Here is a 16,580-nt window from a genome sequence, read left to right as displayed (position 1 = left end):
TTGCTGAGCATTTCCTGCCCCTCAACTCACCACGCCCCTGCACGCAGCCCATCTTACACGTTGACTCTCCTCCCCATCAGTACCTGCTGCGTCCTCCGGGTCGTATTCCTATGCCCTAACTGCACTGATCAGCTCAGGGCACACCCGCTGAGCAAGAACTCTGGGTCCAAATACCAGGCTGGATGAAGTAGGGGAGCGGGCCCTCCTATTGGCCCTTTCAGATGGTGAGTGGCTAAAGGGAAGGGGTTACATGGCAGGACGTACAAGACCTTTTATAAGCCTCGCGTATTTCTATTACAGCTTTCATCTGGAAGGATCCCAAACCACGTGCATGGGCTGCCACCCTCCGCCGAGAGGTGGCTGCACGGCATCTCCATGGGGCAATCGAGACATCGACTAAGGGCTCTGGGGAACTTTAAAGTCCACGTGGAACAGCTGTTTGCGCTGAATACTCCACAACCAGGGAGAGTGCCTGGCACGCAGGTGACCTGTCGTGCGAGGAGGAAGGGCTGAGCTGAGCCTGCTGGGTTTCGAACCTGTGCTTCCAGGGTGGAGGTGTTTTGTGGCTGCTGCTTAGCTCATTGTGCCCCCCGGCCCCTGCAGCAGCAGCTCCATCCTAGAGCAGTTGTGCACAGGGCAGGGAGCAGCCTGTCAGCAGCCATGGCTGGCTCTGGAAGGAACACTGGAGGGAGATGGTCAGAAATAGACAGCTCTGCAGCTGCCAGACTTACAGCCTTTGGACGCCACCAGGCGTTGGGATGAGAAAAATGCTCCTCCTCCTTCCAAGCCAGGCTGCAAACTCCAGCGGCTTCAGTGAGCAGGAATCCAGTCCTCTCCTGGGCTAGTCTCCCAGCACCAACGGGGGAGGGGGCAGAGCTGGGCTAGCCCACAGCAAAGCCCCAATCAATGCCAGCTGCTGGCCAGGTACTGTGCTCGTGTTTAAGGGGAATTGTGACTCTTCACACATTAAAAGCTGCCTCGAGAGCAGCTGAACTGGGTGGGAGATGAATTCCCTGTGCACACCCAGTGCTGCAATAGGGACCCAGAGACACGGCTTCACACCTGAGGAGCAGGAAGCCCAGGGAGGCTCAAGGGGTACAACACCTTGAGGACTTCACCAAGAAGTCAGACCCCTGGGCAGAAAAGCAAAACCACCTTGCCATCCCTGAGCAAGTCAGAGCACTCCGCATGCTCCAGAGAGATGCGCCTACCAGAGCACACCAGTCCTGCTCGTCCTGACAATCACACTCTCCAGCTGGTCTGGTTGGAGCTGGGGGGGGGGGGGGGGGAGATTTCATTTTGTTCTCGGGGATGTGATCTTTCTGATCTTGCTCCTCGGGACAGCGCCCTCTTGGGGTGTCAGCAAATCCAGCCCATGGCAGTAGGCTAAATCCCAAAGGGTGCACCGTTCGGGCCCTGCAACTCTAAAGCCTGCTCCAAGAAAGCTGCACTCAGAACAAGCCATGCTTCAGGGGCCGATTAGAAAAGCATTTTATAAGCCATTGTCTCTTGTCTAGTGATGGCACTAAACCGCTCAGAGCAGGTGCCAATCAGCTCTGTGAGGCTTTTTTAGTGGAACCCTTGAACAATCCTTAGGATTCCCATCAACTTTGGCTTGGCCAAACATGCCCGGCCCATGCAGAACAGACTGAATAAATCCAGAGCAGTCCTGCGCCTGGGTTTGGAATACTACTTAGGGGAGCTTGCAGTCTAAATACCCAAAGACAAAGAGGTGGAAAGGGGTATCACATGCAGAGCTACTACAGACAAGGAGAGGCACAGGGCTTATTACTTTCATGCGTGTTTGCTGATTGAGGGATTTTAAAAGTTTAAAGTTCCCCTCCCTGATATTAAACCCTCATCTCCCTCCCAGCCTCCCCCGCTATTTACTCTTTAGAAGTACCAGAAAGGCAAGAAAAGATTTGGCCTGTTTTGTTGGAGGTCGTAGTTGTGGACTAGAAGCTCTTTTCTGGCCCTAATTGAAAGGCCAAATTTTATCAGCTTGATTAAGCCGTCCCTTCTCCTTCTCTTCAGGTTTCTTTTGCAGGATAGCTGTGATATGAACCTACTAGTTCTCCAGTCTTCCAGAGACTCTTCCAGCAGAACTGGGGGCAGAAGGACCGCCAGCATTTCTAAGATAAAAATCAAGTATGTCCTCTTTCCTTTTCCACCTGTGTTTTTAAAAGCCCTTTCAGCCTTCATACCAAGCAGGATAATGAGGGTTCCCACTACATTGCCCCCACCTCACAGGTCACTGTTCTGTGGTGTCTGCCCCTCAGGGCTGAGCTCTGATGAGAGAAGTGTGCGTCTCTGAAGCACTGAAGTCTAGGGTTTAAAAAGTACTTAAATGCCTAAAGAAGCAGGGAAGATGGAAACCACTAGTGGGGTTTTCAAAAGTTCCTGTGCTAGACAGGAGGCCAGATGGGAGGATCTGGTGGTCCCTTACTCTCTTTTGACCTTAAACGCCATGACTCTAAATAAAATCTGGCCCTCAGGCTCCTGCTGGCAGCTATAGCAAACCTGCAATATGTGACCCAGTCACTAGCGGGGGACAGTGCAGAAGGTGGGGTAATAGGGGTTATATTTACATCACCCATTTCAATAGCAGCCTAATTTACCCTGGCATTCCCCTATCACACACTGGTAGGGGCGTATGCAGCTCAGATGTTGGGCAAAGATGCGTGTGAATGTGCACAGCCTCTGCAGCTCGCAGAGGATCCGTTCCAACAAGGGGCAGTGCTCCATTCACTTCTCGCTAGCAAAGAAACCTTGCAAAATATGACCGGTAGAGGTTTGCACCAGAGTGCTTTGAAGGCTGCTCAAGACACCCCATCATGGCTGAGAGCTCTCGAGAGGACACATGACCTTTCGTCCCACAATAAAACAGGTGCGTGTGAGAGAGAGAAAGGAGAACCGAGGAAAGGGAAGAATCACTTACAGCTTCAATGGTGGTTTTCCTCTTGTCCATCCAGCTGCTGCTTTGGAGTTCAGCCTTTTCCTTCATAGTGGCTATTGAAAACAATCCCAAGCCCATACTCCTGGTAGAAGCTCAAGGTAGACACAAGGACTGAGGCCAGGAGCAAATTATAGATTGTTTCTGTGATGCAAGAACTCAAAACACACCATAGTTTAATGGGTCTCAGTCCAGGTCTGTGGGGAACTAAAAATCACTACCATCTGACAGCTGGTCAGCTGGTTGCATGAAGCCAGCTTTTGACTTCACAGTGCAAAAAAGCCACCACCACCACCACAACTGGGGCTAATGGGCCTGCTTGGTGCAGTCTCAGCAGAAAGGCAAATGACTGAATGGGCCACAGCCGGTGTATTCCCTTCTCCCTCACACAGGTGAAGGCACATTGGCACTGGCAGGCCCAGGCCTTCTGTGCTGAGGATGAAGCGAAGTCAATGGCATTATCAATCAGCCCTTTTACAAAGGCAGAAAGGCATGAATGGGTACTTACAAACCTCTCTCACTTGACAATGAAGTTTTGTAGGCCACATGCTCAGAATATGCTTACATATTCTACGTTGCTTTGCAATTGCTAGTAGAAAGGCGGAGGGTGGGAATTCATCCTATCCTACCATTCGCAATTCCAATTTCTCCCCTCTCCACTGTCCCCTGTCCACTGATTTGGCCTGGTAGGCTGTGATGGGAGCCTGGCACGGATTGCGTCCCATGGAGAGCCCTCCATATGGGATGTGGAATGGAGCAGTAGAGTGGAGTACAGCTCATTTGGCCCACAGCAGGTGTATAAATTTTATCACACCTTCTCATAGGAATACGCTCATGAGAACTTGTGCCCTACGCCAAATGTACAACTGGTTTGCAGAGTTTATATCTAGCCCTAAAGCCTATTGCAATTTACAGCCTACCGTTCACACCAGATTCTACAAGTGTGCTTGAAATGCACTGCAGCCTGTGAAGCAGAAAGCCATTGCAACGCAGGAGGTCCAAAACCTGAAGAGTTTTATTGTGGTTGCCAGTAGCACTTGCTGTTAAGATTGCCCGTCTGCTTCTATTACAACCCCCCGTCTCCACACACTTGCAGCTTCCCAGCACATTCCTTCTTCGGCCAGACATCTCCATCTCTGCCAAGGTGATCTTTAATTTAAAGTACTTGCTTCTGGCCATTAAACATTGACATTAACCACCAGCATATACTTTCTTTAAAAGCAGAGGAAGTTTAAAACAGTTCACATCAGCAGTTCACAATTAAAGATCAGAAGTCAAAAATGCAAAGGTCAAGGTCTCGGCAGTAATAACGAGACACTGGTAATCTAGTCATTCATTTCAGACCCTATTATGGTGCCCCAACCCCCTTCCAATTTTTGTTGTTTTCCAAACCCATTTTCCTATTGTAAATCCCTTTTCTCTCTCCCCTATGGCTGCAGGAAAGTCCCAGGCACAAAGCAGAAACCGAGAAGAGGGAGACAATTGACTGTGCACAAAAAGTGCTCAGAGATGCTGAGCAGTTTCAGCTAACATAGACTTAAAACAGAATAGTGGGTACTCAGCACCTCTAAAAATCAGCCCCAAGTGCTGTCCAAGGCATCAAGTGAACCAGCTGTCAACATTCCCTTAATCTCTTCCAGTTACAGTCATCTCAGGCATTCCTTCCCGTGCGCCTGGGTGAATGCATTTTTAGAAGGAAGCGTGACTGAGTCAGCCGTGTCCTTTTCAAAGGGCCACAGAGCACTCCCTGTTCCTGTAAGACACGGGCCAGAAGAAATCCAGGGTGCACAGCATGCTCAACCTACTGCTGGTGCTGGAACCACAACTTCTGCATTTCCTGATGCTTCATGGTTTCAAGTGTGGAAACTCAGAGCCCAGTTCTGTACTCTCCCGAGCAGCCCTTGGGCGCACATGTCAGACCGCTGAAGTCAACAGGATCCTCGGGCGAGTAAGTGGGCTGCTCCAGCAGATCCCTTTACGTTGCGCTCATGGCACCTTCTGCACGTCACTGCCCTTCAATGCAAGAGAAGGCCGGGGAATATCTACCTGAGAGAACATTCAGTGTAAGAGTTTGTAAAACTTCAGAATTTTGTAACCATTAAATGTATTTGTTGAATTTAAAAAAAGAAAAAAAAGACGACTCCCATTTCACACGGAGGGATGGTGGCCGCAGCAGAGTGGAAGGGACTCTGTTCCCCTTGCACAACTGTAGCACTGTATAAATGATACTCATTCATCTCCCCAGGTTACTTATACAATGCCCATCCTCTAGGCACCGGAGCTCCTAGCCTGCAATTGTACTCACACGGACTCTGGCTGCACAGGCTGCCCTGGGATTGCCTTTGGCGTTGCTCTTCGCCATTCAGTGATATGCAACTACTGGTGTGCAGCTAAGCACCACAGGATGGAATGTCCAACCTTCCCACTGATGGGTTTCAGGGACGCGTTTGGCATGGCTCATGGTGGTGACTGCACCTCCCAGGATAAAAGGGGACCCCCCTCCAAACCCAACAAGGTTCCAGTTCCTCTCCCGTCTTTACTTTGCAGCCCCTTCTCACCGGATGTCATCACAATGAGGGGTGCTCAGAGGGAAAGGCCGGATAATGCTGGCTCCAGAGCCCAACACCGTTGCATGATTTCCACAGATGAGGTGGTTAGGGGGCAACACAACGAACGGGGCATCGAGCAAGCAGCATGCATGATGAACCTAGCCTCTGCCAGCCTTGAGATCAGAGGGCCAAGGCCCCGTCCTGCTTCTGCTGGAATCAATAGGCAAAACTCCCCCGGCGCAGACTCACGCACACTCTGCTCTGTTACCCTGCATAAATCCACAGTAATCTTGTGGAAGTCTATGGTGTTACTTCCCATTTCCACCATGGTAACAGCAGGATTTGTGTCTCGGTGTGGCGACGCTTTCTGCTGCTAGGAGAGCAGTAAGGCTGTACTCACTGTGCGCTCCCGGGGCTTTTACACCAGGCCTGGCTAACAGGGGCAGGAAACGCCTCGCCGAGTCTGCGCCAGGCCCAATGGAAGCTCACTCTTTCCTAGGTTAATACAGATTTTCAATGCTCAGCCACTTCTGCTTTTAAAGTCTGTGTCAGCATTTACGGGGTTATGACAACAGCATCTCCCAGTCCTTCCCTCCTCTGCCATCCCTTCCTTCCTAGGGAAACAGGAGGAAAAAAAGCCCCCCAAAAAGAGTAATGGTAACAGCTTTTAATTTGACAAGAATCAATACATCAGTTCAGACAATACTGGTTTTGCTTCTTGTTTGGAGTTTCCTTCACATACCAGCAGGGAGAGGGGAACTTTGTCGGGGAGTACAGTTTTCCCTCAGGGCTTAAAGCATGATCAGTGTGCAAGTCAGTGCTTCTTTTTTGTTTAAAACTCTTTTCCCGGTGATTTATTTACAATTACAGTACCTCTTAGTGATCAACAGAAAAAAAATGTAAACTGGGGATACACGATCCCAAGTTGAGAAAGGCAGATCTCTGATATTTATATATTTATACATATATATATATATATTTATGTGTATACACAGATACATTTCTCTCTTCTTTAAAGTATTAAAAAAATTGATCAACCTCCATTCTATAAAAAATACCTACTCTACAAGATAGAAAAATTTCCCTCTTGAAGTATACACTGATTTACACCCAAAGCTACTCTGGAAATATACATTACGTGGCTTCTTCCCGCGGGCTCAGGGAGGGAAAAGGTTCACAAGGGGGCAGCTTAGAGAATGAATGAGCAGGAGCTCTTGGCTGGCTGGGAGATGCTACACAAGGGTGTGGGGAGGGAGAAGGAAGACGATAGCGGCTCATTGCTCAGGTGTCTAGGAAAGAGAGAACGCAGCCTTCGCTGGAAGGCAGGTTGTCTCATCTCTGTCAGCAGATATTACAAAAGACAAGCCCAAGGGTATTGTCTGTTCACAGAATGCGACTGGGGACTTCTCGAACATCCCAATGAGACTGGAGCTCCAGCCCCTGCATGCGAGAGATGGAGTTGAAAACAGTGACCTGCTGCCATCTCTCCCTGCAGCTGCTTTTTCTCTTACTTTAGATTTCAAATGAAAAGCTGGGTAAGTCTGGGTTAAAGACTTAATAGAAGGCAAACCCAGATGATGATGGACATTTTTCACAGGCATCCCATGAAACCGTCTCTCCATTAGCATGGGAAAGACAAGGACTGTCAGCACCACTGTGTGTTTTTGGGATCCCCCAGCTATCCTCACTCACGCATGCTCTTCACCCACCTTAGAGACATCCCTTGGGTCAGCATGAATCAAGTTATGCAATTATGCCCTGAAGAAAGCCATCTGGGACCAAGGGCTTTTACTCTCCAGACATGGAATAAAATAAAGGAGAGCTGCCTGCTCAGTAGTTGCGATGGTCTAAAGGGATATTAGGTGAGCGAAGGGGCTGTGGTGTTTATCACTCTCCAACTCTCATCAGAGGGAGAATTTGGATCTAGGTTCCCTGAACTAGCAGCTCAGATGTCCCAGTCCTATGAGCACATTTATGATGTTCCAGTGCAGACCAATGCACCAGGATTTTCCACATTTTGTACAGATTTGGGATTCAGCCCAACTAACAGGGCCCTTCTAAAAGCTAACCAGGTGATTTAAAAATGAAATCACCCCCGGTTAAAATAGAAATCTGTATATTCAACATGCTGACTGTGCCTGGAACCAGGATGCCTTTCGGTTACAGGTTAAATGGATTTTCAGCCAGCGGCAGGGAATAATTGAATATTGGCTCCTAGAGCATGCCGGGGTCTGATGACAGGTTTTAACAGGAAAATCCAGATTTCTTCAGGCCAAGGAAAATCAAAGCCAAGGAAGCTGGATCATTTGGGTGTGTGCTAGCCCGGAGTGAACAGGTGCTTTTAACCAATGCCTGTTTTTACTTATTGAATGATGCATTGTATAGGGTTTAAAATGCATTCAATCAGATGAATTGTACAAGGCTTTTAAAATGGCATTTCACACTGAATGGGTCTGAGGTTAATATGGTTTTTGAGTCTCAGAGGCCTTCAATTTCAGCCTCCAGTCAATTGTACCCCTTAGCTTCCCAGCACCACCTTCACTGGGGTTTAAGACTCGGTTGCAACCACTACACTGCAGGCGGCCTCAGTTGTCTAAGAAGTCAAAACAGCAGCCGCTGGTCCCTTGTTTAGAGCCACTAAGCTACTCAATAAACGCGACAGCAAGCCAAGTGCATCGCAGCACAGGAACGGGGAGAACCCGGGCACTGGAAAGGGCTCTACCTCCAGTGCTGCAGGATCATCAGCAGACCTTACCTCTGAATGGATCATTGCAATACACTTCATGGTAACACTGGCATTCATGCACACAGAGGACGATGGCGGAGGTCCTTGGCTCTTGAAACAAACATGTGAACAGTTCGCATTGGTCCCCTCTGCTAAAACTTACTCTGTTACACCACTAGGGGACCAGCCTAAACAGCTGAGTGCCCACTTATGGCTGAGCACTACTACGGCTACATGAGTACTGTGGGACCATACCGCAGAAGTGAGGAGGGCATAACAGCTACCAGGCTGGCTCCAACGCATGCTAATTAACCATGAAGAAATCACAGCGCTTCCTTCACTTGCTCAAGGAAACAGCATGATAGGGAGCCCTTGTCCTTCCATCTACAGCCATGTGGCTTTCACCACTCCCACTAACTGCTACCTTACTGCAGTCCTGTCCAACTCAGGTCCCATAGGCTTGATAGAGAAATGCTAACATCTGATGCTGAAGGAGCATGCCACAGAAGAGGAATAAGGAGTGCTGAAGATAGCCACCCCTCTGTATTGTGAGAGGAATGGAGCCAGATGAACAGTGAATTTAAAGAAGATGCTGTACGTGTAAAATGTTACCAAGCCAGAGAACAAAAATACAAATGCCGAGGCATGTATCAAACTCCAGTTACGCCCCATATCAAAGACGGCCATTCCCCTGCCCCCTTCCTTCCACCTACTAAATGGAGAGAAGTCATCTAGGGTTCCTGCATGCAACCCCCATGAAGGGGGGCGCGAGATGATGCTAGCTGTGCAGCCTGAGGGAGGAACTTTGCACTAAGTTCAAAAACATTCTACAGGTGTGGAACGAACATTTCTCATTCACAGATCTGCCTCAGTAAGGGTGTCCTGGGCACTTTGGCAAAGCAGATTTCTGGGCTGTGCAGGAAATTATCTCAGAATTCAATCAACTAACTTCTCCACCCCACTATTATTCTCTTTTCATTAAATTTTCAGCAGGATGAATCTATGCACGACCCTGTATTTTGCTTAACCCCTTAGACCTATTCCCCACCTTTGCGTCAGTAGGGATTTCAGGGTTACATATTGCGACAGTTCCAGTTAGCATTTGTCAGCCCCACTGTTTGAAATGTTCCATCAGCAGGGAAGCAGGTCCTTTCCTTTCCTTCCCCACTCCCGCTCCACGTTTTGCTCCATTTATTCTCCAGATTCCCTTTCACCCCTCAAAGCCAGCAAGGGTCTTGAAAGAGAGTCCAACAAAAGGCTTTGTTGCTGGTTTTCTTTTTCCCCTGGGCACTGGATTAATTCACCCAGTGATCTGAAGTGACACTTCATGTGGCTTCATGGAGATCAAAGACATCCTAAGTCTCTCCTTTGCCTCTCAGTGCACCAAGTCCACCCCAGATCAGCAACACACAGTCTGCAGCTCTCTGCTTCCTTTACTTGACTTCCAGAATGGATGGGTTGGTTTCCATGATGGCCACAATGATCCTGTCAATGTAGTCTTGCAGGCGGAAGTTGATCTCCTCCTGCTTTTGAATTGCCTCCATGAGCTATAGGGGAGGAAGAGGAGGAAGCTGGTTACTGACAGATCACAAGTCAGGGCCACCTAGCACAGATTTCTTTGCAATTTTCACCCTTGGACCGTTTGCTCAGCAACAAAAATACCAGAGTCTGCTACAAAGGGTTCCTTTGTCCCTCAAGCTGCATCCTGCCCAAGCTGTGTCTTGTTCCCGCTCCAATTTTAGACTTAAGAGGAAAACCTGCATCTATCTTAAAAGAGCTACTGGTGACATATTCGTTCCCGTTCCTGTCCAGCACGAACTCCAACGACACTTACGTCCTCCCCAAAACCCGGCTTCAGCTCCCTCGAATCCCCATTGTTCTAGCTCCTCGTTTCTCGTGGGGGAATGCTGGTTGGCTGGGGAGGCCATTACATGTTCTCTTCCGCTCTCTAGCGGTTCTGTTAGTGGAAGGTGCTCGTCTGCCAAAGTCAAAGCTAAGCCACAGGCTCATGCTGAATATTAATATTGTGGGTCCTGTTTTCAAACCTGGAACCTCAGATGGCCAAATCATGCTTCCAGGTGCACATATCAGGCAACCAAACACCTGTTTTAGGCATATGACAGGATGCGGACTTCAGCACTACAGTGTGAAAATTGAGCTCGTCACTGAGTTTCTCTAGGGTTTTGTGTATATGGAATGAGTCTCACAACCCCTTATACTCTCACCTTTCCCATGAGAGAACGCGGGTTCTTATACCCTTAGACACCTGCCCCCATGGACAGACAAGGTTTACTCCAGTGCTCTTCCTCTAGCTGCCAGACAATGGCTGTGACTTGTCCCAAGAGAAAGGAACATTGCATGTATCTCACTCAAATAGCAACATGTACTGTCTCGCTTGGCTCCTGCTGGTGAACTCGTCTGTCCACGTGTGCAAGTGTCTGAGGTACAGCTACATGAGAACTTGGTACAACAACCAGGGAAGGGGGAGAAGCATAAAGAGCACAGCCATGACAGACCCAGGTTCTCAGTCCTCCACCAATTGTAAGAGGCTAGATTGAGATTTCTAAGGTATTAAGCAGACAACTTACGTAATGTTCTTTACATTATCCTAGCAAGGGGGACATTACCTCATGAACAGCCCAGCTAGCGCTTGGCTATAGCCTTGCCACGGTGTGCACCACCATCTTAAGGAGTGTCTGGTTTCTATGGGAAGCCATGACCTATGGCGAGTCAGCATCTCTGCAAGATGGGCCCCTTTCTAATTGCAGTGGAGCTGCAGAAAAGAATCGCCATGGCTCTCAGTGGGATCCCTGGATTATCAGTAGTGATCTCCACTGCAGAGAGAGCCCTTTCAGCTCCTTCCGGGCACATGCAGGTGCTTAGGAGCCAAGAGTGGGGATTAAAGACATCACTCATGCTAAACAGGAAGTGGTTTGAGGTAAACAGGAATACGCTTTCTCTAGACACCACACAGTACCTCGTCTCTGGAGACCGAGCTGATTTCTGCAGCCAGGGACTCTGAGAAGGAAGCTGAGAAGAGGTTCTTGGCTCCCTGAATGCTAAGGTTTATAATCTGTCCATTCAGCTCGTCATTCTGTTCTTTCAGATTGCGGTTATCCTGCTCACAACAAAAAGGAAGAATCAGGACATTCATAATTCACATTTCTAGAGCCCCACAGACGGCAGGTGCTGTCGGAGCTTCACAAAGGGGGTGCTCTGTATTTTATAGCTGGTAGGACTAGAGGCACAGTGAAGTTAAGTGAAATGGCCAAGGTGCCCTGGTGACTAAATGGCAGAGCAAGACCAGAATACAGCTCTCCTGACTCTTGTACTACCCTGAGCTAGCAGAGCCCTGGGAAGCTTTACTCAGTAGAGGAGTGAATACATACAACATGCTGGGGAGATTTGAACCCCCTTTTGTTCTGACCAGATTGATCTGCAACGGATCAGCGTTTCACTGGGGTATCTCCAGAACGCCTCCCCTGGTCCAAGATACTGAAGTGAGGCTGAAATCTGTGCCTTGCCAGCCAGGGAGATCGTGTTTTGCAGTCCTCTGTTGAACTGAGAAAGGCGAAGCATTCCCCCGCCGTGAACATGCTCACGTTGTCCGTGCTACTTGGGCGGGCTATGGCGATTCTCTCCCAGAAGCGGCTTTTAGGCCAAACAGACATGGTAGCTGTGAGTATAGTGCTGAGATTTCTCCCCAGTGCCTCTCCTGTTTCCCATACACAGTCCCAGCTGTACTTTGCCAATGCTTAATCATACCTCCAGTGGCTAAAGAAGAGGCTGGTGCAGTCCCCAGAGTCTACGCCTTGTAGCGAGACTGGACATGACAGTCCAAGCTGCTGCTGTGGTGTTGAACTGATTGGCGTCTAGTAGCCGAACCAATACATCGCTCCCACCACCCCAGTACCTGCTTGAGCCGCCTAATCTCTTGCTCCAGCTCCGTCTCCCGCGTCCTGCTATTGTACTCTTGGAGACCCACGCTGCTGCTTCTGCCTCTTCGCTGCTCCGCTTCAAGTTTAAACAGCTGCAGGTGCTCCAGCTGCTTTCGGAGGTCCTCAATCAGCTGCAATGCAATGAAGGAGAGCGATCGCACCAGAGGGCCATAAAGTGCCACAGCGCTAAGCGCGGAGTGAGCCTCCCTGCTGCACCAGAGAGGCGCGTGAGGTGAGACAGCAGGAGGAGAGAGAGAATGGTCGGTCTGAAGTGTACAGAAATCAGTTATGTTCTCAGTGTTGTTATATTCCTGTCCTCCCCCTGCTAACACTGGCTGGGCCCAAGTTCCTACCTCAGGCCTTTGCCATTACACCTTTACATCCAGACAGAAATATGCCATGTTGAGCAGGCTGGTGAATCCTGACTTGTGCAGGCCTTTGAATGTGAATGCAGAGACACACTGGAGTGAATTTTAATGTACATGAAAGCAAGGGACTAGGTACAAATTGATGCCACACACTATGCCAATGCACCCCTGCAGACTATCTTGCAACTAGGCACTGCCAAAGAGCAGTGGTTTGAAGAGTGGCAAACAGCTAGAGCAAGATGATCAAATACACTTTCACCTGTTACTCAATTTAAATCCCCGTCGCTGGAGCAAAAAGGCAAGAGCTATTCCACCCAGCTGTGTCCATTGTAACTGCGAACACTAGACACACAAGCATGTGGAAACGAAAAAGCCTTCAGGTAAGGGCAGCTGAAAGCATCAATTAATTTCTCTCTCTCTCCAGTTCATTGTGTTTCTTCCGTTTGGCAACAGCAGAGGCCACATTACGCTGATAACAAGGTTAATTCATGGTGCAATTTGTATCTAGGGTTATCGAGGAACTAGACTATCACTGAGCCCTGTTTACAGGACGCAGCATATTGACCTCTGGCGAAAGTGCTTGTAAATAGCTGCAGTTTCCGCTGAGGGCTTCAGGGAGAAGTGTGTGGACAGGCTGAATGGTGTCAGCTGTTCACTCTGCTCACCTCCTGAGTGGACTCCTTCTCCTTCTGGAATTGGTGTCTCTCATGAGTCAGTTTGTCTCCTATCTTCCTCTTGCTTTCCTGCTCCTCATTGAGTTGAGTAGTGAGGTCTTCTATCTCATCTAACAACTTCTGCTTCTCCTGCAACAAAGTTTAGCAAGATGAAATCACAAGACCTTCCCCACAGCACGGCAAGGCCCCTCTCCTGTCATTCGGAGAGGAGAGCACATATGCACATTGCCACATGGGAACATTCTTTTAGCCAATGTGCCTTAGTTTGGACACTTTTGCCTGCTGTGCTTTCATCTGTTGTCTGAGGACTTTACAGCCTCAGTGCTTTGCCAGCAGTAAACAAAATGCATCAGCAGAGTCAGGAGAGACATGTAATAAATGACTCCTGCCATAAGTTCCATTTGAGCAATCTCTTGCATCTGCACAGAGCCCAGATGATTTCAGTGACTCTGCACAGGGGCAGGACAGAGTTGTTGCAGGACTGGGGCCTAAGTGAGGGCTACCGGATGAAAATGACATCAAATCAAAGGAATCCCTTAGTTTAAACAACAGCTAGCCTCTCAGAGAAGTTTACAATAGACCCAGAACTCTGATCTCATTAAACCCTTTTTTATCCTGAGTTTTAACTGAGAATGGATTTCACAGAAAGCAAACAGACAACGAAAGAACCCGAGCAATGTAAATTAGTATCTAAAACTAAACTATACCCATGGATTTTCAGCAGAACCCTTTTACTATTCTCCACCTTGGCTCAATGGTTGAACAGGGCAGTCAACTGAATTTGTTCAAAGTTTAAAACCACATAAAACTCGTTATTTAATTGTGACCAGAGCCCTGTGAGTGACAAGGTTTCTTTATGCTGCTAATTTTCCCCATAGGATCAGCCCCTCTCCCTAGTGTGTCATGTGCTGCTTGTAAGTTCTAACTTGGTTCCAAGTTTAAAGGTGATTGCTGGAGTCACCTATTTTTATACATGCCAAAATTGTCCAAAAAAAAAAAAAAGAAAAAAAAAAGGGTCAGTGCCTCACGTTATATGCCTGGAGACGTGACCCAGGTTTCAGGAGTGCTGAGCGCCAACAGCCCCCAGCGAAAATTCAGTCACTTGATTCGGAGCAGACACTCATCTTTGCCAAATGTGTTACTAGTTTGTAACATGCATCGATATTTTCTGTGATGAAAGGTGCTTTGTCAATGTGAAATAATATTGACAACAATCAGGAAATCGATGTTTCAGACAAAAACAAAGGAGACATCCAGTTTATCAGCAGGGGGTTGCATCCTCCATGGAGAGCTAATTGCATCTGTTACTGCTCATTAGCCACATTAACGCTAATTTAAGCTAAAATAGAGATGAGCAACACCATGTGATGAGGAGAGGACAGTCAAGAATAAACACGTCTCAGGTGGCTGAATGCACCTAAGAACCCTCACAATTTACACCCTTTCTCTCAGATCTAGTGTTGCTGTTTGAAACGTGGGAATGTTGTTATTGTGTGTTTAAATTATATTCTTTATATAGCATCTTTCCTGCCAGGAAAATCTCAATATACTTTATAAACAAGATCTCAATAGAGGAATCACTGGGTGGAGTTCTACAGCTTGTTTTATGCAGGACCTCAGACTAGATCAGGGTAGTCAATTGTTTTTTGTTAAGGTCCAAATTTCTTGGTCAAGGTAAAGTCAAGGTCCAGACTCCAGAAAGAGTTGCACAAAACCAACAACAATAATGATAATAGGTAAATAAAAAGATTTCGGTGTCCATTCAAAAGCATCTGGCGGTCTGGATTTGGGCCACAGTCCACCTACTGACTATCCCTGGACTAGATGATCAGCATAGTCCCTATGGCCTTGAAGTTTATGAAGCTACGAAAAACTTGGGGGCCAAATTTTAGGCCCATGAATCCATCATTTAGGTACCTAGATCAAATCTGATTTCTTCAGGGAACCTTATATATTGGCAAATAAAAGTTAGAAATTAAAATAAATTTAATACATACCTATTATATTACACACCAACACAATACATCCATACTCCATTACACACACCCCTTTCCGCACTCACACAAGTTAGTGTAAAATGTGTCCTCTGCTAAACCTGACAATTAAAAAATTCAACGGTGATAAAGTCTCCCATGACATCCCCTTCTCAGTTACACACACAATGGAACCTGGGTATTGTGACACAGGAGGAAAGCTGACAATCATTTCAGTGCACTGCAGCGGGAGAGTGTCTAACCTGTTAGTGTGAACCTGTGTGCACTGCCAAGTTTGTGGGTAAAGCTTCCCTACAAGAAGGTTCCACCGCCGTCCTGCATTATGTTTTCAGTCAGCAGGACCCAAGCTGGAAATGACCTTCCCCACAATTTGCCACAAGAGGGCAGAATTTCATTCATAAACAGCGAAGACATTGATACAGGTACCATACATAAGGCAACCAAAAATAGCAGCCCTGCTTGTTTGCCTGTATGAGGTTCTATGGGCAGCTGACAGGATTACTGCTGAAGTACATGTAGGACTGCATTGCCTCAGAGAGGTTGGTCCTGGGCCTACAGATTTCACAGCGACAAACACAGTGACTCAGTCAATATCTATAGCACTACTGCCGAGCTAAGGCCCTGGTTTCTATTTAGGGTAGGACTAGAGGAGGAAATGGCTCCTTGCTTGTTTGCCTTGCTTGTTACACATAACTTGGGACTCATACAGGTCTTTTGTGCAAACCATTCCATCTCTGCTGTTTGCAACTGGCACTTAGCCTTGGCCAAAATTCCTGATTCGGAGGGAAAACCACAGCGTGCTCTCATTCTGCATGGGCTACACTGCCTTTGAAGCTGGGCAGAACACAGGTGTCAGTGACTAATACACTGACAGGTTAACTTGAGGCAAGTTGGAATGCGCACTGCAGAGATGCTAAAGTATGATATACTCAGGAAAGCCAGCAGTGGGCCAGGGTGCTGAGTCACAGTGGCATAATTAATGCCACGTCCCATGCAGAGATGCACATTCACGCTTCACCGCTAAGGAATCTCTGGCACAGAACAGATCCCTCAGCCTGTTTTCAAACACACCAAAGTATGAGCCTGAAGTATCTTTCTAGGTGAGAAGGCTCTCCCCTCACCTCCTCCAGCCTCTCGATACTGGCTTTCAGACAAGGGACGCAGGATCTCAGCTCGCTGTTCTCGTCCTCCAGCTGCTGCAGTCTGTGGCAATGAATGAACACACTTAGAAACTCTGCTACCAGAGCCCTGAGACCGGAGAAAGTCATGCAAGCAGCAAAAAGTAATAAGAGCACATTAGTGAAGACTGGAGCGTGGATGTAGGACTGAGGATGGACTCTGCCTTTGTCCGCCCCAGTCCTTCTCACCAGCAATCACGG

General features: G+C 48.0%; 1 protein-coding gene across 7 annotated transcripts in view; it reads right to left on the bottom strand.

The window, feature by feature from the left end:
- Positions 1-6,154: 6,154 nt before the first annotated feature.
- RAB11FIP3 (RAB11 family interacting protein 3) overlaps positions 6,155-16,580 on the bottom strand; it is a 170,547-nt gene continuing 160,121 nt past the window's right edge. For 6 of the 7 annotated variants that reach the window (XM_073362848.2, XM_073362851.2, XM_073362852.2 and 3 more), the window contains 5 exons: positions 16,323-16,404; positions 13,199-13,336; positions 12,141-12,296; positions 11,205-11,345; positions 6,155-9,774 (listed from right to left, as the gene is read on the bottom strand). In XM_073362848.2, coding sequence (XP_073218949.1) covers positions 9,661-9,774; positions 11,205-11,345; positions 12,141-12,296; positions 13,199-13,336; positions 16,323-16,404 — 631 coding nt within the window. In that variant the 3' untranslated portion in view covers positions 6,155-9,660. Of the gene's footprint in view, positions 9,775-11,204; positions 11,346-12,140; positions 12,297-13,198; positions 13,337-16,272; positions 16,405-16,580 lie in introns of those variants that run through there. The other variant, XM_073362853.2, reaches the window with a different exon arrangement.

Source organism: Lepidochelys kempii, chromosome 10 (assembly GCF_965140285.1).
Source record: "Lepidochelys kempii isolate rLepKem1 chromosome 10, rLepKem1.hap1, whole genome shotgun sequence".
NCBI classification, from domain to species: domain Eukaryota; kingdom Metazoa; phylum Chordata; order Testudines; family Cheloniidae; genus Lepidochelys; species Lepidochelys kempii.
Note: the sequence above shows the minus strand (reverse complement) of the source record. Positions and strands in the feature narration are given on the sequence as shown.